Source organism: Hylaeus volcanicus, chromosome 6, assembly GCF_026283585.1.
Source record: "Hylaeus volcanicus isolate JK05 chromosome 6, UHH_iyHylVolc1.0_haploid, whole genome shotgun sequence".
Lineage (NCBI taxonomy): Eukaryota > Metazoa > Arthropoda > Insecta > Hymenoptera > Colletidae > Hylaeus > Hylaeus volcanicus.
This window is the reverse complement of record NC_071981.1, coordinates 8649140-8672217: the sequence shown is the minus strand read 5'-3', so window position 1 is coordinate 8672217 and position 23078 is coordinate 8649140. Positions and strand designations below refer to the sequence as shown.

The window sequence follows — 23078 nt, the reverse complement described above, 5'->3', positions numbered from 1 at the left end:
AAACGACTGAAAATCGTCGTTACAATTTGTTATCGATGAAATTGTTGATAATTGAGTAATTAGTACGTGTTTTAGACCATTTTCAAATTCTTGAGGGGAAGGAATGGTTGAACAACCGTGTTGTTACCTTATCGTGGCAAAAAGATTTTCCAAACTATCTTGATTTAGACGTCGTGTTTTTAAGTACTGTATGTTATATTGGCTTTGTAATTCGTTAGAAAGTTGTATAATACTATTTATCGTTAAAATCCATTCTTTTATACACGGTGATACTTTCGTATTTAAAAATCTAATGGATTCTAATTTTTTTAGTATATCTTCCAGAAATATATTGTGCCCACTATTATTGGATATTGTGAAGTTCATTTTGTTTCTTGTCGTTTTGTCTTGTAATAAACTATGCATGAATCGAATAATCTGTCCATATCTAAAATAAATTCTTCCGTACCGCTATTTTCCGACGGAAATTCATTGGGAAAAATAGCTTTATTACATAGTAGTGCCGTGTACACAGCTTCACTAAATATTTGTGCCGCTAACGAAACATTTTTGGTAAAATGAGTCAACTCAAAGTGGCGATTGTTTAATTTTGGCACCAAATTTAGAGGCCTTTTTGAACTTACTGCAAACATTTTTGAGATATCCCCCCAACTTGCTATTTTTCCATTATATTCAATGTCACTTTTATTAAAATTATTTCTAACTGATTTTAATAAATGGGGAGGGTCAAATATGATAAAAATTTGTTCAGACTTGTAATAAAAATATGGCTTTTGGGGGGTTATATTTAAACTTTTAAGTAATCCAACATTCCGGGGCCCTTGGTCGAAGACAATTACTTTCGGTATTAAACCCATTTCCCATACTTTTGCGACTGTTTTCTAAATTATATTCTGAGTTTTATCAGAATTTCCTGCACTAGACAAAAACCAATACCCTAATGTCTGTTTTGCATTTTTATTGATCCATTTGATCATGCATGTTAACGCAGATGTCGCGCATTCCGGCTGCCTTGTATCTCCGTCATCAGCCACACCACGAAATTGATCCATATGTGGATCATAGTATACTTCATTATGTAAATGGATTTCATCGAAAACCAGCGAGACTACTTTGTCTTCGACAGCAGAAGTCAAAAATTTGGCTTTTAACATGTTTAATACTTGCATATTTACACCGGGGTAAATATGAAATGTTTGTTGATACGAACGTAAAGTCCGTATTGTCGGCAAATATAAAGACTTCCTCAGAAATCTGTACGCTTTAGGAGAATGATAGTATATGGATAGAGCAAAATCTTTTAACCTATCGTCGTACCTTCGTCCATATTTACTAACGTTTCTTAGCTTTATCTATGATAATATTAACGTCTGCGCATCAGTGGAAAGAGCCCGTGATGCTTTTTTTAGCAATTGTACTTGGTACTTATGTTTTCTTTCCTTCTCCTTTAGCTGCTTCTGCCTTAATCTGTTGCACTTGCTGCGTAGATTGTGTGTAATATGTTTAAATCTTAAAAGTCTCGTGGTTTTTGGCGAAAAACACTGAGACGGTGATACACGACGCCTACTTGTGATTGATGTCGATGGAGCACATGTCATACCTGCAATACAAAACTTCCATTTATATTTCACTGTACATGTAGAAATATTTTTATGAAATTTATTTTTCTTATTTTTACAAATTTTGTATTACAAATGCTATTTAATGTATGATATATCTTAAATCAGAGACCACAACTGTTACAACCAAAATAAAAAACAGTTCTTTAAAACTTAGGACTGCCTTTCACTTAAATAAAAATTAACTGTGCCTTGATGACAACGGAAATTTTTCAACACCTATTACTTTTGGTCTCTGTCTTAAATATTATATAATATTTTAGAATTGTAGAATATTTACGATGTAATAAATCTAGAGACGCGGTAGCGTCTCGGCGCCAAGTACATGAAAAATTATAACCACCGCATATGCCTGACGCTGGCGCTACCGCGTATATAATATAATACAATTTAACTCGATAAAGTTGACTAAAATCCCAAATTCATGATCAATGCATACATAATTCACACAGTATCCAATGATAAATAAAGCACAGGGAAACAGAAAGTAAATATAATGCACACAAATTCAACGGAATTGCAATATTTGTTTACCATGAGTTGAGCAGCTAGATTCCATATTGCTTTCCTCTTCCTGTCTTATGCTCCCCAACATATTAAGTATGCTTGAAACTGTAATGAGTGACAGAGTGGATATATAATAGATTAGTTATGAAAATATTTGAGTCAAAACAGAACTTTTTGTTTCGATAGTGTTGCTAATATATTGTAGAGTCGATCCTTTTATAATACAATACATTCGTTACATCAAAACCATATTCCCAAAGTACCGTGTTAAAGGAGGATCGACTGTACAATAAGAACGTATGCTTCATGTATTACATACCATTCATGATGCTCTCTTCATTGTCAAGCTTATTTTTTAATTGCTTGAAGCAAGGTACACTGTTCAGTCTCAAAAGAGGCCTTGGATACCTTTTCCATATATCGCTATCTTTAAAATGGAGATTGCATATACGTATGCTCCTATTTTCTGTGGCATCAATGTTTGCAAATTGGAGCCACTTGTCTCGGCTACAAAGAATAAAGTCATCTTTAATGTTTTTCCCTCACATTTGTAACAAATATTCACATAAAACATACTGTGTACTTCCATAGCAGGATTTTTCGGTAACGAAAACAATATTATTCCAGCATCTCCTGCTGTACGCATGCCGTCTGCCATGGCACATTTATGTGGCATTTTATTTATGTATGCAAGTTAACTGTTAAGAAAAAAAATAATATATACAAATATGTACATATCATGAGAACACAGCAGCATACTACAATTACATTTTATCAAATTATACATATGTATAATTTATTAAATGTAGCTTTAAGTTATGTATAAAATGCTTCGAATCGGACGCCGCGATGAACAGGAATGTTAGGAATTTACTAAAAAAACTTATTTGTTGGCCATGACCGACGCTCAAATTTCGAACAAAGGATAACTCGAAAATAACGCTCAAATAATATGAAATACGCGAAATAATTTACAATACTTTTTCATTGATTATTAAAACATGCAAACATTATCTAAAATATACTTACGTATGTATTAGGAAACAACGCCGAAATTTACAAAAAACACGACAAAACGCACAACCATACTCGGTGATGCACAACAAAAGAATGGAAACTTCAGCAAAGACGCGTCCCAAAGGTCTTATTCCCGCGTATAACGGTATAAGCACAGAAAATATAATATATGTATATGTTTGCACTACACGCTCTAAACGATTCCTTAAAAGTTCGGTTCTGGGATACTAGAGGGGCTATAAATCGTATACTCATACCTTCCACTCTATCTAATCCTCTTTGGTTATCCCTTCCTAGACTCTTCGTTTCCGCTTCTGTAGCTTTTCCTATTTCCTCCCTGTTGCTACTGTACTCTGCCCTTTTCCTTTTCTTTTGAATGCTGAATTCTTCATTTCATTTCATTTTTCTTTATTTAAGTGTTGTCTTGTCAGACAGTTTACACTATTCCTGTGAAATACATATATGATTACAGTGGTGCTTATTATCTAATTTTAATAAAATTTATACAACTTATTCTAGTTCTGTTTTTCTTACATTTATCCTTTTTTGCTGACTTAATTCTATCTTCCTAATGCTAATCTCCTCTTCCTTACTCTATCCTTAAATTTAAATTTCTTGTAACACACATATATAATATATCCTTTTTTTTCTCCTTAAGATCTAAATGCAATATATTTACAACTTCCCCCCCCCCTTTTTTTCCTATGCCGGGCCTTAATTGCCCTGTCTTTAATTCTATTATTTCTTATCGACTAGTTATTATTTTACTTTTCACATTTTTAGTTTCGATTCGTCCAGAAAGGAAACTATGGCCTTGTATACTTTGAGTTTGTCCATTGCCAACAAATCATATATACTTCTGCCTGCTTCTTCAATTTCTCTACCTATTTTACCATACAGGTTCAGTCTTTGCAAATTATACAGAGAACATTCAAACATAGCGTGTTCGATTGTCTCCTCCCCTTGTTCACATTCGTAGTTTTTATCTTCTACTATCCCTTTCCTGCCCAAGGACTCTTTAAGATTGTAATGATTTGCTCTAATTCTTGCAATTGCTCTTATGGCATCTCTACTTAAAATTTTTCTGAATTTATAGAACCATGGTTTGAATTTACTTTTTTTTTTGAATTTCCCACAAGTTTTCAAAGTACAAAGTCCCTTTTTCTCTACCCACATCTTCTACTCTATTGGAAAATTGTTCCCAGATCATTTCCTTAATTTTCAAAGCTAAATCACAGTATGGGACAATTCCCTCTATTTCGTACGCTATCTCTGTCCGTTTCTTTGCTTTTTCGTCTGCTGTTTCGTTACCAGGGATTCCCACATGGGCGGGAATCCATCCTAATATTATTTTTTTTATATTTTCTGTGCTACAAATTAATTTGTAAATTTTGTCTATCCATCCGTTTTCTTTTCCTTTGCAACTGTCCTGCATTCATTTATAATGTTTTCTATTGATACTAACACCGACATTGAGTCTGACAAAATTAGAATATTTTCCTTTCTGGACTGGATCGCAACTTTTAACGCATTATAGATAGCAATTGCTTCCGTCGTATAAATTGTCAACGCAGTGTTGATTGATAACCCTTTCTTTATAAATTCGTTGTTTCTTTGCTCTATGATTGATAACCCATTAGCCAGAGCGTTGGGGATTTTAGATCCGTCTGTATATAGTATTATAGTGTTGCGAGTCCGTGCGGTTTTATTTTAAGGACTTAGGGTTTTTTCTGGCGTTCACGCCGCACGTGACAAAATTATTAGAACTGCGTGCGACTTAGCCAGGAATAAGTTAATTTAAGATAAATTAAGAAATGTAATATGAACTTTATTATAACTATTTAAATATAACTAATTTAACACAAAAGTTGAATTTCTTTACTTTAAATACAAGCTTTTACAATAAACGTCTATACTAGTTAACGGTCGCTATGCGAGTGAGTATTAACAAATTGTTTTAAATAAAATGCAATAAAAAAAAAACGAAATACCGTAAATTCAAGAAATTCGTAGTTGGCGCTAAACTAACTTCAAACAGAATTGCCAAATGCAAAGGCTCATTCACATTCCATAACAACGGGCAAACGGGTCTCCGCTGCCATCTAGGAGTGACATGAGAATTAATTTATCTCTATCAAAAGTAGCGATACGCAACACCTCCCCCCTTATACAAAAAAAATTATTTCCTTTGGAAATAACTTTTTTCGATTTAGAGCTCTCATTCACATTCTTCTCCACGCATACAAATTATGTAGGGAAATTATTAATATGACTATTGGAATTATAGGTGGTGGAATGAATAAGTTAGTCTTTTATTTAACTTGACTTTAAAACTTTATTATAAGACCACGGAAGAGTACGTCTATTTAGTTCGGATGAAGCAGCTCGACTGAATGCAACACGAGGTCAGTAACGAAGAATTTCGTTACTGAACCATAGATCCTATCGGTCCCATACTTAGTTTAAACAAGCCAAGATGGGACGCAGCTGCACCCTCTTGACTTGTGTCTAGGAATGAAATCCAAACGCGCACAGATGGTTTTTTTGTTACGAGAACTTTCTCTTTCAAAGAAGAGAAAATCCAACAATGACGAATCTTACATTTAACAATCTAAATTAGAATGAACAAAAATTTCAAAAATCTGTCAGGGGTTGTCAGCCACAGCCCGAAATCTCCTCCTTCTACCATGATCACAAGAGCTACTCGATCCACCCTTGATCCTACGGCAGTTAGAGGCGAAACGAGGCATGGATAACCAAAACCCCTAACACGCATGTCTACTTTACATACATCTTATGCGGAGGCTTACATTGATAACGCATTATTGTACATTATTCAACATTATCAGTAGTACTATCAAGACTTATATGTTACAGATTAAACTTAATGAAGACAGATTACTTACTGTTCATTAATAAGTTTATTTAGAATAGAGTCCCAAGTATACAAGTATTACAAAATGAAAAGAAAATTAACGTGATACAAAAGGTTAAAAACAAAAGATGCGTTCTTCACGTTACACATAAAAAAAAATCACACTTGGACGGACAAACACACCGCGCCATCTCTTGTACACTCCCCTCCACACGTTCGTCATATACTAATAATTTCAGATCGCAACATTATACACGCTAACTTAAGTTTATTGACATGAACAATTTTAAATTTATTTGCTGATAAAGCAATTTCAACATTTAAATCGTTTAATTTTCGAATTATTTTATAAGGGCCAGTCCAATAAGAATCAAATTTCGATGTTTTAGGTTCCCTTAGCAGGTATACATCATCATTTAAATTAAATTTGTGAGTTTGCATTTTTGTCATAATGTATTTTACTTTTTTCTTTAGCTCTTTCAAGGTTTTTTTTTTGCTGCCATTGTCTGAGTAGTAGTGACCCTTGTGAGAAGCTGATCTAAATACTGGATAAAGGTTCGCGGAACTTCCTGCTTTGCAAACTCAGAAGGAATTACGGCCTTTACACCAAAAACCAATTCATGTGGAGTAAAACCTGTGAACTCATGTACAGAGGTATTGTATGAAAATATACCAAATCTTATCCAATCGTCCCAATCTGATTTTGTACAGTAATGTTTAAGATAGTCTATGAATACACGATGAGCTCTTTCCAGAGATCCTAATGACTGAGGGTGAAATGCAGTAGAGGTAATGCTTTGAATCTTAAAAATCTTACAGAAGTTTTTCATAATTCCACTAATGAAATTACTTCCCTGATCTGTATGAATAGCCCTAGGACAACCAAATCTACTGATAAATGTTCGGACAAAGCGGCAGCGACAGACACTGAATCGATATTAGGTAAGGGAATAGCATCAGAATACTTAGTTAAATTATCTTGAAGGGTCAGTAAATAACGATTGCCTTTTAAAGTTAAAGGTAATGGACCCACAATGTCCATCTGCACCTTTTCGAACGCGACCTTGGGAGTGTCAGTAATTCGCATGGGTTGTCTAGTCTTTGCAGAACGAATTTTATTCCTTTGGCATATTAAGCAGGTACGTACAAATTCTTTAATTTGCCTTCCCATACCAGGCCAATAAAAATGTTCTCGAATGCTGCTATAAAATTTAGTTAAGCCTTTATGACCCCCTATTACAGACTCGTGAAACTCCTTAATAATTTCAAATCTCCTTGAATGAGACGGAGTTTCAATTTCACCAGCGCAAACTGTAATTATGTATTTGGAGTCATTAAAAACTTGATTTATCGTATCTATAATAAAATTCCATTCAATGGGTTCAAGATTATTGTCATTCTTTGATATACTAAAGGTTTTCAAATTTGAGGAATCTAATAGGTGCTTTAAGGATTTAATGGAGGAAACAATGTGAACAGAATTAGGATTATCCTGAGAAACAGCTTTAAAGAACAAATGGTAAATACGAATTTTATCAGCAGGGAAGGTCATGGCATCACCGACATTCAAAGAATACTGTTTGAGTTGATCAATGAAAAACTCTCTTCGTGCTAATAAATCCTGTCCAGTCTGTGAAATGTTATTGCAATCAAGTGGTAGAAAATGGACAAAGTTGTCTCTACGCATAAAAAGGTAATCTTTACTATTAAAAATTACAGGTAATGGAGTGAGATCAGTTGTATCAGTTGTTTGTCTGTTAGAGTCTAATATTAAAATTTTGTCTTTTTCAGAGTCGTTAACGGTTTTTTCACCTGGGATCCCCTGCGCGGTCTTGGTCGCGAAAAAACTGGATATGTGCTGAGCAATCACTAGATTCCCCGGGGACCTCTGCCGTGACATCGTCGTCAACAATCTACTAGGCATCACAGCCTCCGCTACAGCACACTCCGAAAAACAACCAGGCTCGTCAGCCTCTGCAACAACAACAGTCGCAAAAACAGGCTCCCCACACCTCTGCCGCGATCCAAGATTACGCAAGGCTTGCATCTCTGGCAGCCTTATCAGAAACGGACTACCTCCAATGACATCGGGAGCGGTTGCCTGGGGCACAGTCATCCCGTCCAACCGATCGCCCAAAGAAGGCTCATCACTAGTCCCCAACCGAGGTGATCCCTTACCGTTAATATTAGCTTGAATACATTCATTCCCAACAGAGGGCAAACTAACATGATGGGAACTTGTATCAGCTTTGTCTGTAATGTCATGTCTTGTAGCTTGAATACATTCATTCCGAACAGAGGGCAAACTAACATGATGGGAACTTATATCAGCTTTACTTAAAATGTCACATCTGTCATCATCATCAGAACAAAAGCATTTTTCCACATTAAGGTTTTCCATTAAGTCTTTTCCCTTTTCCTTTCCTTTTTCTTTTACTCCTCCATTCACCCAAAAAATTGAAGCTATCATTTCCTCATTACTATAATCAACAAAACGGGTCATCAACCCTACTCGTACAAGTATCTGGAACCGATAACTGGTCTGCGCAGTCCAGCATCTTTTTCAAACGCTTTGAGCAAGGTTTAAGAGACTTTTCTACTTGAGGAAGACTTGACGGAGAGTCATGAGTTTCATTAGATGGAATTGAATTTCGAGAAAGTGCATCAGCATTAGAATTTACTTTACCAGGTTTATACACAATATTGTAGTCATACTCATTTAATCTAATTCTCCATCACATAATTTTAGAAGCTGGATCTTTCACATTATGCAGCCAGATCAACGGCCTAAGATCCGTAACTAAAGTGAATTGCTGACTGGCGTTAGAACAACCTAATCTATCCGCGGAAAGGTGAAATTGGTAAGGAAATTTATTGATTATTTCTAAAATGCTAACTTTCTCTATTTCTGTAAGATGCTCAAAATTGAAAGTTTCTATCAACTGAGCAAATCGCTGTACATGCGCATTTAATCGATTTAGGTTAGAGTCCGTTTCTCGAGATGAACGTTGTGCAGGGTTCCTAACCTCGAAATCCTCTAACTCAACAGGGAGTACATTTAGGACAATTTTATCAGTGGTGGTATTAATTACAAATACTTTCGTATACCCATTCTCTTGAGCTGCCAAAACCTCCCCCATATAAACCCCTGGACCAACGTCCATTCTTCTTATATATCCCGTTTCATTTTTATTCTTTACAGGGACTGAAATTAGGACCTTAGTGCGTGGAGGAAGATCGAATGATGTAAATGCTGAAGAAGACTGTACCTTTTTTCCAATTTCAAGACTATTTCAAGACTATTTCAAAACTATTCTCGAGGAAGGAAACCCCAACGATTCCAGTTTGCTTTATTGGAAAATCATTATCAACGACTTGGAAGTTAATGGGGATTTGATTAATAGGGATAATAACCTCACCACAAGTTTGAATCATTCCCGAACAGATTCCAGTAAGATTAAGAACAATTTGTGTATTTATTACTGCGTGTGGATCCAAACCCTGTAATTTAATTAAATTTAATAGTGATCCAGTGTCTACAAGGAAATCGGCATAACCATCGCAGAAAAATCCATATTCCAGTCGAACTACTAATGAACTGGGCTCTGAGAAACTTGAACAGTGGGCGATACAATGGTATCTACGCGCACAATTAAGGGTTTGCCCTGCGATGCGCTTGTTCGAGGGCCCCTGTTGAAGTTTAAATCCTGTGAAGACTCTGCGGGGGAAAATCCGGATGTCCTGAATTTAGAAGGCGAGTTTTTATTAAAACACCGTTCCTCTGTATGCCCGCTTTTCCTACAAAATCCACATTTAAACGTTCTATGAACATTTAGCTCCGAATACGGTTTCTTTTGACTCCTGCAATACTTACGCATGTGTCCCAGCTGATTGCAATCGAAACACCTGCGAACCGAAGTATCTACCACACACACTTTTGAATTATTGCCAAATGATCTTGAATTTACGGGCAACTTTTGAAACTCGAATTCTCTCGCTAATTTTGATGCAGAATTTATCATGGACTTCGAACTATCTCCCTGCTCTCTAATCATTAGCATTCTGATATTAACATTAAACAAATTGACCCCCTCAGATTGCTGAAAATCAAAGTTCTCCTTTACCGCCGTGAGTCCCCTATCCAAAATTTCATTAACCCGTGCTCCATAACCCTCGACACTCGCTACTTTTGATAGAGATAAATTAATTCCCATGTCACTCCTAGATGGCAGCGGAGACCCGTTTGCCTGTAGCAACAGGATGTTGCGACTAGAGCGCACCAAGCGTTTAACGTGGACACTAATAGTTCCTAGTTACTTACCATCCAAGAGTTCTATATATATATGTTATATGGTAACCATATGTTATATGGTTTTATGTAATAAAGATGTACAAACATGATCGGACGTCTTCAGCTAATTCTCCTATATTAAAAATAGAATATTAAACAATACAAACGTAAGTGGCTCGGTCGCATAAGCCAACCGAGTTTACATGTGGGCTAGTACCCCACATTGCCCGTTGTTATGGAATGTGAATGAGCCTTTACGTTTGGCAATTCTGTTTGAAGTTAGTTTAGCGCCAACTACGATTTTCTTGAATTTACGGTATTTCGTTTTTTTTTTTTTGATTGCATTTTATTTAAAACAATTTGTTAATATTCATTCGCATAGCGACCGTTAACTAGTATAGACGTCTATTGTAAAAGCTTGTATTTAAAGTAAAGAAATTCAACTTTTGTGTTAAATTAGTTATATTTAAACAGTTATAATAAAGTTCATATTACATTTCTTAATTTATCTTAAATTAACTTATTCCTGGCTAAGTCGCACGCAGTTCTAATAATTTTGTCACGTGCGGCGCGAACGCCAGAAAAAACCCTAAGTCCTTAAAATAAAACCGCACGGACTCGCAACACTATCAAAAGTAGCGATACGCAACAATAGTATTGTTGCGGAACGCGTCGTCTGGTGATAGGGAATTTTCTGACGTGGGTAAGGTGCCCGTGGAGCGCTGAACCGCTCTGCCCGGAGAGGGGCGTGAAATAAAATTCGAAATACTTTTAAGAAAAAGCAAAGACGTTTATTCGGTCGACTCGTTTGGTTTAAAAATCGTTTCGTTGTTCGTTCCCAGAGGTTCGATTACGATTGATCTGTCTGGAAAAATCTTCGCTCGATCTGCTGCTTCTCTCCTTTCTCCGGAAGATTCCTGATCCTCCCTTTGGGTTGTCTTGGTCCAATCGGGGGTTGCGCCCTACTCCTTCTATCGGTGATCTTCATCGATCTCGGATCCACCCCTGAGTCGGGTGGAGGTGGGAGTCGCGCGGCCATGTTTGTGCAGGGCTACATGTGAAAAAGGAAAGCGCGGAGGTCTAGAGAGAAAGAAAACGCGCCAGCGAGACACAGCAACCCTTAAGGAAATTTATTACCCTTGTTACGTATACAGAAACTCTCCGTTTTTAGAAGCTCGCGTTCATTAATTTTATTTTATCTACCCTTCTGGAATTTGGAGCTCGGTCTCACTGGAGTGCATTCTGCAGCTGCATCCTCTTAATATCATCTTTGACTCGCGTTACATGGGATACTTTCTAATCTACCCTTTTCCCAGGGCACACAGCTGCCGACCTCAGAGCAACGAAAATCCTAACCGTCAAATTTCCTAATATGGAAATCACTGGCGGTTCCCCACCAACATTTAGGGGTATATAAACCCACGATTTTCATTGCTCGCGGGCTAGTACGAAAGAGTTACTTGTTAGAGACACATTGATCGTCTGTAGAGTAGCACTCTAGTGAGATCGGGCTTCAGTTCCTTTCGATCATCGTTACCATATAGATCCGCGAAGACGGTTTTAAAATCATTACGGCCATAAGTACTCGAGTACTCTCGACCCCCGCATCGCCAGTGCGTCAACACCGCGCAACACTTAGGTAATCTTAACTTCATACACTAACCGCGACAACACGACACTGGACACTTGTAATTAGTATAGTTATTTTTGAATATATACTCTTTGTGTAAACTTAAAAGTCTGTAAGATCAATCATCAAACCTTTACTTTGAAATCACCAATCCTAGCCAGTGTAACGATCCCACAACATAATAACTTTACCGCTCGAGTTATTATTCTATTAAATTAACAAGTTGCGAGGCTTTATCCGCGACGCGTAGTATTCATTATCGATACGATTTAGTCATTGTGTACTCAACCCGAACTCCTAAACTCAACCTATCCTGCGGTTACCCTTTACTGGGAGTTACCGATTCCTAGCAGCTACCTGACTTCGCGTCAGAGTCGTCTGCACTTTTTCCAACAACCCCACAGTTCGAACCTTACCCTACGGTTACCCTTTACTGGGAGATACCGATTCCTGCAGCTATCTGACTTCGCGTCAGAGTCGTCTGCGTTTGTCTCCAATAACCAAGACAACCAAACACCTTACCCTACGGTTACCCTTCACTGGGAGATACCGATTCCTGCAGCTATCTGACTTCGCGTCAGAGTCGTCTGCATTATCTACTCTATCCTCAAATCTTCGGCTCCATTGATACATACTAATTAATCGTATCGGTGCAATTCTCGAATCCACCCCACTCACAGGGCTCACACACGCGTCGCTATCGCCCTGGCTCGTAACACTCTCTTGAAGAAGTCGCCGGAAACGCGAATCGAGGAACAGCGCGAGTTTGTTATTTTCAAGAATCCTACGAGCTGGAACAAAAGCTAACTCGACTCGAATTCTAAAGAAATGCATCCCAACGGAAACGGCGATTCGACGCGGCCTATAATGAATCTATTAAGTATTTTCAGCGAACGTTCCCTTTTCTCTCCTGACTTTCGACTTTCCCACGCTTGATCACCCACGTCGAATGTTTTAATAATGTACGTGGCGGTTCGTTGATTCAATGCGTTAATCCATTTGAATTCCGCTCCTAATTTGAATATAAATATATACTACATGCGGCAGTGTTTAAGCTATTCCGCGTTATGGTGCTACATGCATGAAGCTAAGTTCACGTGATAGCGTAACAGTACTATCCCTACTCAGATTGAACTTGTCCATAAATGCCAGGGGGGCCACCTTAACCGGAATGGCTCCTCTCTCCATTTCCCTTCCCAGCTTCAATTCTACATATACGTTCGTGATTGATTGTCCACCGCCATCAACGTTAATCTTCCACGAGGTAATCTGCTCATATAATTTATTCCTTTTCATAATAATTGGTTCAAAAGAATTTACCAGATGAAACATTTTTTCAGCAATATTTGGTTGTGTTATTTTGGTGTACCAAACTTGATCAAGAACCGCCAAATTTACCTGTCTGTTGAAAACTTCATTTTGAAAATCTACCGTGATACTTTCATTTCCCTCTTTTTCGAATTGTTTCGTCCAGTATTTGGCTGCTGCCATCCTTGCTCTAAACTGTATCCCAACGAATGCATTATCCGCGTACATGACGTTGATGGGAGTGGACATTCTGTATCCTATAGCCGCGCGTAAAGCCGCTGATTCTACTTTCTTAATCTGTTCTTGCAGTTCTGTGTTTGTGTTAAGTGAAAAGAAAATTGGAGCTCCGTAATCTGACACTGAAGAAACTAGTGCTCCTACTAAGTTTAATGCCCAGTGTTGAGTGATACCCCTGCTACCCTAAGAAAGATAATTTACAACCTGTACCCTTTTTTTTGCTTTACAAACAAGATCTTTTATATGAGTGCAAAACTTTAAGTTCTGATCGGAAACGGATTCTAATGTGATTTTATTGTTTACTTGACCTATCTCTATTTTTATTTTGTTAAACTTTGTATTGTTGTCAAATCTAACTATTTGTGTCTTCTCTGGTGAGATTTCCAGCTTCCTTTCCTCTAGGTGTTCGAGTAGTCTGTTCATTGCTTCCTCCATATTTTTAATTGCTTTCTCTTCTGTTCTGTCTTTAGTAAGGATTGTAATATCGTCTGCATAAATGAGTAACAAGGTGAACTGGTTGTGTAACTTTCCGTTTATCCCTGTAATGTAAATGTTGAAAAGGGTTGGACTTAGAATCGCTCCCTGAGGGACTCCTTTCCTCCAATTGATTATTGACTTCTTACCTAAAACATCTGTAAATTCTATTTTCCTGTCTTCCAACCATGCGTGAATCCACCGAATTATCTTCTTTGGACATCTCTTTTTGATTAAAATGTTTATCAAAATATTCAAGTCTACGTTGTCGTAAGCCCCTTTTACATCAACGAAGGTGGCTATTGTGGTCTCCAGTTTTCTCGTGTTTTCTTTAATTTCTGCTGAAATTCTGTATAGGTTGTCCATCATAGATCTTTCTCTCTTAAAGCCAGATTGGGTTTTGTCAAGTTCCAATCATCTGGTACCATTCCTTCCTCCCAGCTGTCTTTCATTAATTCTGATAGTAGTATTTTCATGAATAATGGTAATTCCGACAGAGTCTTATAATCTATCTTGTCCAGTCCTGGTGCCGATTTTTTTGACCTGCCTGCTTCTATTGCATGTAGTACTTCTATGTTGCTTACTTCTTTATTCCATATATCAGCATAAGGGAATTCCTGATATGAATTAAATTGATGGTTTCTGTCCTTTAAAATGTCCGCGTTATTGTTCTTACTTACCAGTTTTTCTATTTCCTGTGCTTCCAGGTCACCTCTTACTCTACAATCCATTTTGGTTTTGTTTGTTGTAAAGTAGTCCTTCAATCCTTTGACCTTTTTCCAAATTTTAGTCAAGTTTTTCTCTCCCGAGATCTCTTCAGTTAGTTCTATCCATTGTTTTTCCTTCTTTTCTTTCTTAAGTTTCTTCCATCTATTCCTGAAACCTACCATAATATTGTAGTCTTCAACTGTCCCTGTATTCCATAAGATTCTATTGCTTGTTTTCCAGTCCGTCCAAGCCCTCAGACATTCTTCGTTCCACCATTTCGCTCTATTACCTCTATTGCTGTTTTCCTTTGGTTTTGCTTTGGTTTTATTTCTTGTATTTCTTGTATTTCTTATGTTTTGATCTTCTGTTCTGCGATTCTTTTGATGCTCATCTTGACTAAAGGTATTGACCAGCTGTTCCTTCCAGTAATAATATTTCTCGTTGGCTCCATTTTTCTTTTGAAATTCTGTTTTAATTTCCTGCTCCTTATCCGACAGAGTTTGTCTTATATTTGACCAGTTCACCTTTTGTCTGTTATACAGTCTATTACTATCTTTTCTCAAGTTGCAGCTAAAATTACTTTGAATATTTTTGTCTGTGTAAGAAAGAGCCTCTATTATTTGATGATCCGAGCCCAAATCTATTCCTGATTCCCGTATTTCTAGTTTACCTATTGTTTGTATTCGAGTAATAATTAAGTCTATATTTGACGGTGCTACCCCCACACCTCTTCTAGAGACCGTGTTTTCGTTTGCTACAAAGAGTTCTTTATATTCCAACGCCCTGGCTAAGTTATCTCCCACCCAGTCGCTGCTACTACAATTCCACAGAGTATTTCTAGCATTAAAATCTCCCACCAATATGTCATCGTCTTTAATGTCAATTTTTTTTAGGCAATCTAACCAATCTTTATACGACAGTTTGATTTTGTGCATCCTGTAAAGGACCGTTAAATTTAGAATTTTTACATTCTCTTGATCCAAGATGCTACATTTAATATATTCATACAATTCCCCATTGGTAATTATTTCTAGTGTTGTAATGTTTAAGTTATTTTTGTATATAATTACGATACCTGTGCCAGGTTGCCTTTGGCTTTTCCTGTCAATGTCCTTCATGTTGTCGTTGTAAATTAGTTTATAATCCTTAATCCTAACAAAGTCATAATTGGTTATCCATGCTTCTGTGATACATAATATGTCATAATTTCTTATAATAATCTTTAATTCTTCTATCTTATTTCCTAAACTACGAACATTCCAAGTTTCTATCTTTAGCACACTATGCATTTCCTACCACTTTCAGGATATAAAATGTAGTTTTGTACTTTGACGTCGAATTTCCTGTGAAAAATTCCGACATTTTTATTACCATGTTTGCAAAATCTTATCCTATTTTCTGTGTTAAACCTTATATCTAACTTCATACTTAGTTCCTATTCTGAAATGAATCTTTTAATATTAAAACTTTTAAATTAAGATAACTATGTAGATTAAACTTAATGTAAAATAAACTCTTACTTTTCTGATTCTTTCAATTTATCCTCTTTTTCCCAATCAATTTTGATTTCACTTTCTGATTCACCATCTGGAGACTTGAATGAGTCTGAGTCCCCCTCCTGACAGTTATTTACTGTTATACCTGTTGAGGTTGATGGGACCTTGCTTACACTGTTGCACTCTGCTGATTTTTCTGTTTCTGTAATTTCTATGTTCACTCCTACTTCTTCCATCTGGATGAAGGCTTCTAATTCCGTTTTCTCCGCTTCTTTCTCTTCTATTGTTGCCATTGAATTTACTGTTTTTACCTGATCATGCTCCTCCTTTGGTGCATCTGAATCCCAGTTGTCATCAATCGGTGCTTGTGGTAGAGCAGGTATTTCGAACACCCTTGTTGCGAATTCTTCCTTCTCCTTGGGTTTACCGGTTGTGGGTTGTTCTTCCGCTTTCTTCCATTCTGGCATTAGTTTGTCTACCTTGTTCGGTTGATTCCAGTCCTTATTCTCATGCTTGTTATGGTATGTTTCGTTTCTATCTGTTCCCCTGAAGTTTTGTCTTCTGCATCCTGTGTCTTGTCTCTTATTCCTATACAAGAAAGCTCTTTTCTTCTCCTCTTCTTTACGTCTCATTTCTTCTAATTCCTCGTCTACTAAATTATCTCCTGTTATATGCTTGGGTAATTTGCTATAGTTGTAGCTCCTGATCTGTCTTTGGATGTTCCTATCTAATCTTTTGAGGTTGGAATCCACTTTTCCCCACATTTTCTCCATTTGTTCAGAGCTGTATCTTCCTCGGTTTTTCAGTCTCTTCAGAACCACATCCTCTAGTTCCTCTTCCTTGATCCATTGCAGAAGTTGCTCAATATCATAGTCTGTGTGTTTTTGTCTTTTGTCAATCGTGGTGTTCTTTTCCTTATTTGGGCTTCCTTATTTGGGCTTATTCTTCGCCCTTATTCCTGTCACTTCGTGCTTGCTGTTTGGGCTTGACGTGTTTCTAGAATGGGTGACGTAGATCACATGGTTGATCCTCCCATTTCTCAACTATGATCTTCTTCTTTTTAAATCTGTCAAGAGAAGGGAAGTCTTTATTGTTCCCGTAGAAATCATTTTGTTCCTCTGCGTCCCTATATTTTAACCGTTTATCTACAAATCCCAGTTCCAGCATTGCTTGCTGTTTAGCTTCCTGAAATGATACGTTTTTGTACGCTATTAATTTGGTAATGGCTTTTTCTAATTCCGCATATGGGCAATCCCTGTTCAATGCTCCGTGTCCTTCTTCGCAATTTATACATCTTGCTTCTTTACTACATTCCCAATGAAAAGCATCTCCACAATTGAAACATCTTTTGGTATTGCTCCTGCACCATTTCTTTATGTGCCCAAATTTCAGGCAATTATAACATTGTCTTATGTTTCTAACAAACGGTGTGATATTTAATCCTACTTCTCCCATTACTATCAATTTAGTCGGCAGACTGCAACCCGCGAATTTAACCAAAATGAGATGAGAGTCCCTCATTACAAACCTCTTTTCGACTCTAACCCTTTTTTTAAGCCTTTCTATCGAGATAACTCCCTGCCCTGGCTCGATCTCCTCTCTCAAATCTTCCAGCGGTAAATCCCAGTCTTTAATCACTCCCACCCTCTCCTCTGCTCGGTGAGGAATTGTCATTTTGAATCTGTTAATGTCTAAAACCGAATATTTATTAAAAATTAACCTTCCGTGTTCCCCTTTTTTAACTTTGACTTCCGCGATAGTTTTAGAGATCATTTTTATCGACTCTATTAGGTTTATGTCTGGTGTTAAAAATCTAAATATTTTAATATAATTTGCTTTTTTGTTAAACGAAAGCGGAATTGTACTGTTTTTGAATATGATTTGTATCTGAAAGAACGCGATGTCTGATTTTACGTTTTCATCTAAGCATTTCTCGACTAACTGTAACGCATCGACTGCCGCCACGTGTTGATCATGAGGATGAAATTCGTATTTCTTACCTTGGATTTTTTGGTTAACTGTGATACCTATATTATTTTCGCTCTTAACTTCTATTTCCTTAGTGTCTCTAACAACAATGTTCAAGTTTTCTATTTTTTTTACACTTTTCACTATCGGTTTAAGGGGATAGACACGGGTAATGCAGCGAGGTGACATTACCAGCAAAAGTGGGCCTAAAAAGGGGTTCGCGATTTTTCGCTTTTCGTCGTTATATTAGCATATTTTGGACTGAATGAGGGCTCATTCGAAAAAGGAAGGTCCAACGAAGGGTGCTCTGGTCATGATAGAACGATAGTGTGTTGATATTTAATAATATGAGCGTCCAAAGTTGAACAAAAGTCGAGGAAAACACATCCGTAGAATGGAAGTATTTTTAGGTTACTAAATGGATTTTGTGACTCGAATGATGACCAGACCACCCTTCGTTGGACCTTCCTCTTTCGAATGAGCCCTCATTCAACCCAAAATATGCTAATATAAGAACAAAAAGCGAAAAATCTTAAAAACATTCCCAAAAACGAGATTCCGCTATTTTTACGATAATGCAGAGCAAGTTACGTCACAAATTTAGTTCAGACAATCGATAGGAGATGGCGCTTACTGAGGACGACTGCTAACGTGATGTCGATACAATTGCGATGTTGCCGTTCTCACAACAGTGTCTCTCTACACTGTTGCCATTTCACTGAGGTCGAAATCGCGCTTAGCATCCCGATCCCGTATCTTTACATTTGCCAGCGTCGACTCTCAGTCTCTCTTCCTTCTTCATCAAATTGTTCCTTTCTACTTTCGTCGTCGCTTCGAAACTCTAGCTTTGCGCTGGACGCGGTTCGATCCCGGTAGGAGTTACTTATCCTTTTTTTTACTTTTTCTTCCGTTTGTATGATGTTTTGTTATGGAAACTACCTTTTTATATATTAAGATTATTTTTATACAATATTGTACAATTATTATGTTTTTTATCGCTTTGAAAAAGAAGTCATGATGTGAAAAGAGTTTCTACAAGCTTTTATAAAAACTTACATTATAGTTTGAAAATAACAATTTAATTATATTAAACAAACATAGCACAACTTCTTTCTTCTTTCTTTTTTTTCTTTTTCTTTCTTCTTTTCTTTTTTTTTCTTCCTTCTTTTTTCTGACTTCTTTTTCAATGCGATAAAACACATAAAAATTGCAGAATATTGTATAAAAATAATCTTAATATATAAAAACGTAGTTTCCATAACAAAACATGATACAAACGGAAGAAAAAGTAAACAAAAAAATAGGCGACTCCTACCGGGATTGAACCGCTTCCAGCGCAAAAGATTGCCTTCGCAACATGGCACTCTACTGACTATGCAACGCTGCTTCTATAATACCTCCGACTCTTATATGGTTGGCACTCGTCAATCGAAATTTAGCTATTTTTAAAAATTTGTTTCTCGAAAACGAAAGAGAGTCTCGCCTTCTCACTTGCAGAGATTGTCCTACATACCCTTCTTTACATATGAAAAAAATTTGATTAAATAATTCGGGGGACACTAGGCGATATCTCCTTGTAAGCTATGTGAACGTGGGACTTGACTTAAAAAATTAACTTTTTTTACGGAAAATGATAGTATTTCGTTTGTAGTTTCATCAATTGATGAATGAAAAAAATTGTAACAACCTAATACTAAAATTGAAACGAAACACTATCATTTTCCGTAAAAAAAAGTTAATTTTTTGGCAGTTGGCTCTCAGGTTCACATACCCTAGTAGCACAAAATATTGAATACATATTCATCCAATAAAAGAGATTGAATCTCATTTTAATATTTAAATATACATATGATATTTATTCTAGATTTAGAAAAAAATATTTTTTTTTTAAGTATAAAATGAATATCTATTCAATATTTAGAATGGAATATTATTTCTCGAATATAAAATACATATTTATTTAATATTCGCAACAGTATATTTTTTCCCGAATATAAAATACATATTCATCTGATATTCAAATTCCCACCGAGATAAAAAAAAATTAAAATAACTTGTTTTAATTGAATCCAATCACAAGAAATAAAGTAATAAAAGTAAAATCTATGAAATGAAACACAATATAAAATTGATTTAATTTTTTTTTGAATCTCTTAATTTTCAAGATTTATTCAACATCGCTCGAATATTCAATACGCATCTTCTAAACATAAATTTCACATTATCCGAATATTTTTTAAACGCTTCTTTTAAAATATTTATGGGAAATAGGAAATAGGGAATATTAATAATGGATTTTTCAGGATATGTAGGTATCAGTTTTTATAATCAATTAGTATCAACTCAAAAAGTAATTTTGTAAGGGATGTAGATTCGCAGGTGAGGAATTTGGAAACAGGTTCTCGTTCTCTCCTATGAGTGCAGCAAAGAATGCCGCGTCCGCTACCGCGAGAGCGATTCTTATACCCGATCGTTGCTAACAGACCGCAGTCAATCAACAAGCCGCGTTACTATGCGGGCACGTTCGCGAGCGTTCGCGAACGTTCCCCGCTCGCCCGACCCCGCGCGCCTACCGATGGTCGAGAAATTTCGATCGCGGTTTTTCTGGTATTGTTACAATTTGTATTAAACTTCTTTATTTTTATAAATGAAATCAGGGTGTACAGGGTGTATAAAAATTATTGATCACCACTTTCAGGGGTTATTGTACACATCTGGATCGGTGGACATTTGCAAAAAAAACCGTCCTCAAAATCCATTATGACCTCGAAATTTAAGGTCAAAGTGTTTCTTAATTTTAAAAAATTCTACTCGAGGAGTAGGTAAAAAGCTTCAAAAGAGCCACATGCCGGAGACGAACCGTTGTCGCGTAAAAAATTGTTAAAGTTTTCCAAATTCTCGATAGCGCGGAGCAACTCACAAGGCGCCGCAGCGGCGCCGAGGGTCCTCCAACCTAGCTCCTATTTGTATATGCACGCGCGATGGTGAAGTGTGACCGCACTACACAAACGTAATACGCGGCGCGGAACAGAATACTACTACTTCCTACGCTGAGCATTCAGAATCACTCAAGGAAGAAGTATACAGTATATGTTGTTGAGAAGAAACTATACTGTATGTCAACAACGAGCAGCTCCATCTAGTTTTCCTTCGCTGCCGCATATCTAATGGTAATACCATTTCTATGCAGAGAGTAGCTGCTGTAATACCGACCTCTCCGATTTGGCTGGTCGGTATTACAGCAGATTTTTCTGCATAGAAATGGTAATACCCATAGAGACACGGCTGGCCGATGAAAACGAGGTGGCGTTTTCTGCTGTTTCTGAACGAAGCGAGAAACATAATTCGCTCTTTCGCGAGCGAAAATAAGATACATATAGTCTCTCCGATTTGTTTCGACCTCTCTTTCTCTCCTCTACTGGCTGTCCCTTTCTATGTTGGCGCTCGGCGTGTAAACAGAATCGACACCTCGGTTGGGTATACATTGTAAGTACGTATAACCAAATATTCAAGTCCGACCAGCTTCGAATACGTCCAGAGTTTCGAAGCGTCGACGAAGTAGAAAAAACAGTTTGATGAAGAAGAAAGAGAGACTGATAAGGAATGTTTTTTAGGTGCCTCCCTCCGATTGTTTTGATTTTTGGATATGTTTTGAAGGGCCAAAAAATAAGATATACCTACTTTTTATTTTGTCCCGTTTTCATATTTAGGGGGTGAAATGATATAAAGTTTCAGTTGCAATAGGCTATCTCCGAAACTATTATAGATAGAAGAAATCTTTTTAAGAAAAAGTTTCATGGTTTTCTATCTGCATATAAAATCGGACCCAAAATTTTGCAAAAAAAATAATTTCTTTATAATAAAGAATTTGTTTATAACATTATTTTAAATGTAATCGCAGTTTATAAAATAACCAAAACGAACATATTTTTTTTTCTGAATCTATTGATGTATAACATGTACCTGATTATATAAGTGTGTTGTTTTCGAAAAACAATAGCTATAACCTATAATAAAGATAATGATCGTACGTCTATATTTGACATGATCGCGACCCGGCGCAGCGTATCTGCGCGATGCATACAGTACACCCCCGCTCAGAAGTATGTGGACACTAAATATCTAATAACAGTTGCAAATCTATTAATATCAATTGTATTATTTATCTTTCGATATGTTTATGTTGTATTAGCGAATATATTTTATTAATAGTCTTTTTTTAATATCACATGAGTAATGATAAAAACCTTTAGAGATAACTAGATAATATTATCATTTTTTTTACCAAACTTGGATACTATTAATTTCTTCATTGTATCCGAAGTAATATTATCTCATTTATTTTGTAATATTTCGCCATAAATGTGTTTGATATATTGAACATTCTTTCTGAACTTTTCTATCTAAACGATCCCATAGTTCCACTAAAAAATTAAATATGACAGTCGAAATATTTAATATAATCAAATGTTGTTAAATACATCCAACATAGAATTTAGCAACAAAACTTGTATAGTGTGACGTTCGCATATCGACCGTCCAAACCACGGACATATTTTTCCCTTGTAATGAGTTGAAAATAGATATAGTATTTGTATATTCGAACGTCACCCTATATCTTAGACTGAGAAGCATTTAGCAAGTAAGAGAGAACCTAAGCGATAACAGCTACGGTTATTATTCACTATCGTGAACCGCGGAGGGCGCCACCGGGTCGTCACGTGGTGAGGACGTGCTTCGCACCGAGGAGAGTTTTTATGCAAGTTAAAGGGGATTTTGTGTGCTAAGATCGGGGAAAGGTGGTGAAGAGTTATATCTAGAAGTGGGTTTTGTGATTATAAATTAAATCAGCGTTGGAATACCGGTGGAAAGGCTGATATTGGAAAAATACTCCCTGGAGAGAAGCTAGGCTTCCACCAGGGAGCGAGTGAAGCGAGGAAGAGGGGAA

At 36.6% G+C, this 23078-nt stretch overlaps 2 protein-coding genes and 1 long non-coding RNA gene across 15 annotated transcripts; 1 reads left to right on the top strand and 2 right to left on the bottom strand.

Annotated features, from left to right (window-relative positions):
* Positions 1-332: 332 nt before the first annotated feature.
* LOC128878951 (uncharacterized) lies at positions 333-10419 on the top strand. Of its 5 annotated transcripts, none has more exons than XR_008457543.1 (10): positions 333-6672; positions 6774-6807; positions 6890-6960; positions 7033-7157; positions 7561-7711; positions 7810-8184; positions 8768-8879; positions 9000-9099; positions 9221-9469; positions 9544-10419. It is a non-coding gene; the product is annotated as an uncharacterized LOC128878951 (long non-coding RNA). The 5 variants fall into 5 exon arrangements; XR_008457541.1 differs by lacking the exon at positions 9000-9099 and having other exon boundaries at positions 340-3288; positions 6493-6672; XR_008457540.1 differs by lacking the exon at positions 9000-9099 and having other exon boundaries at positions 340-6420; positions 6493-6672.
* A 3137-nt stretch (positions 10420-13556) lies between these two features.
* Positions 13557-22419, bottom strand: LOC128878949 (uncharacterized). 8 transcript variants are annotated; one of them, XM_054127636.1, is made up of 3 exons: positions 16187-17343; positions 15742-15818; positions 13566-15602 (listed from the first exon to the last, which is right to left on the bottom strand). In XM_054127636.1, exons 1-3 carry the CDS (start codon positions 16933-16935, stop codon positions 15565-15567), a joined length of 864 nt encoding a protein of 287 aa, XP_053983611.1. In that variant the 5' UTR covers positions 16936-17343; the 3' UTR covers positions 13566-15564. The 8 variants fall into 8 exon arrangements, 7 of the variants coding, with proteins under 7 accessions (XP_053983605.1, XP_053983608.1, XP_053983610.1 ...); XR_008457538.1 differs by having other exon boundaries at positions 13557-14023; positions 14108-16325; XM_054127630.1 differs by having other exon boundaries at positions 13557-14575; positions 14639-16325.
* On the bottom strand, positions 16941-22419 carry LOC128878950 (uncharacterized). 2 transcript variants are annotated; one of them, XM_054127639.1, is made up of 3 exons: positions 20820-22419; positions 18163-18336; positions 16941-17853 (listed from the first exon to the last, which is right to left on the bottom strand). In XM_054127639.1, the coding sequence occupies exons 1-3, from the start codon at positions 20887-20889 to the stop codon at positions 17159-17161; spliced, it is 939 nt and encodes a 312-aa protein (XP_053983614.1). In that variant the 5' UTR covers positions 20890-22419; the 3' UTR covers positions 16941-17158. The 2 variants fall into 2 exon arrangements, with proteins under 2 accessions (XP_053983614.1, XP_053983613.1); XM_054127638.1 differs by having other exon boundaries at positions 16941-18336.
* Positions 22420-23078: the final 659 nt, after the last annotated feature.

Bases quoted from the DNA above. Each gene is read 5' to 3' on its own strand.
- LOC128878950 (XM_054127638.1), bottom strand. From the start codon at position 20,889: ATGGATTTTGAGGACGGTTTTTTTTGCAAATGTCCACCGATCCAGATG. The intron at 18,337-20,819 runs GTGATCAATAAT...ACCCCTTTTTAG, and splicing joins TACAATAACCCCTGAAAGTG to GCCCACTTTTGCTGGTAATG.
- LOC128878949 (XM_054127630.1), bottom strand. From the start codon at position 15,955: ATGCATAGTGTGCTAAAGATAGAAACTTGGAATGTTCGTAGTTTAGGA. The intron at 14,576-14,638 runs GTAAGTAAGAAC...AATTCATATCAG, and splicing joins CACAGGAAATAGAAAAACTG to GAATTCCCTTATGCTGATAT.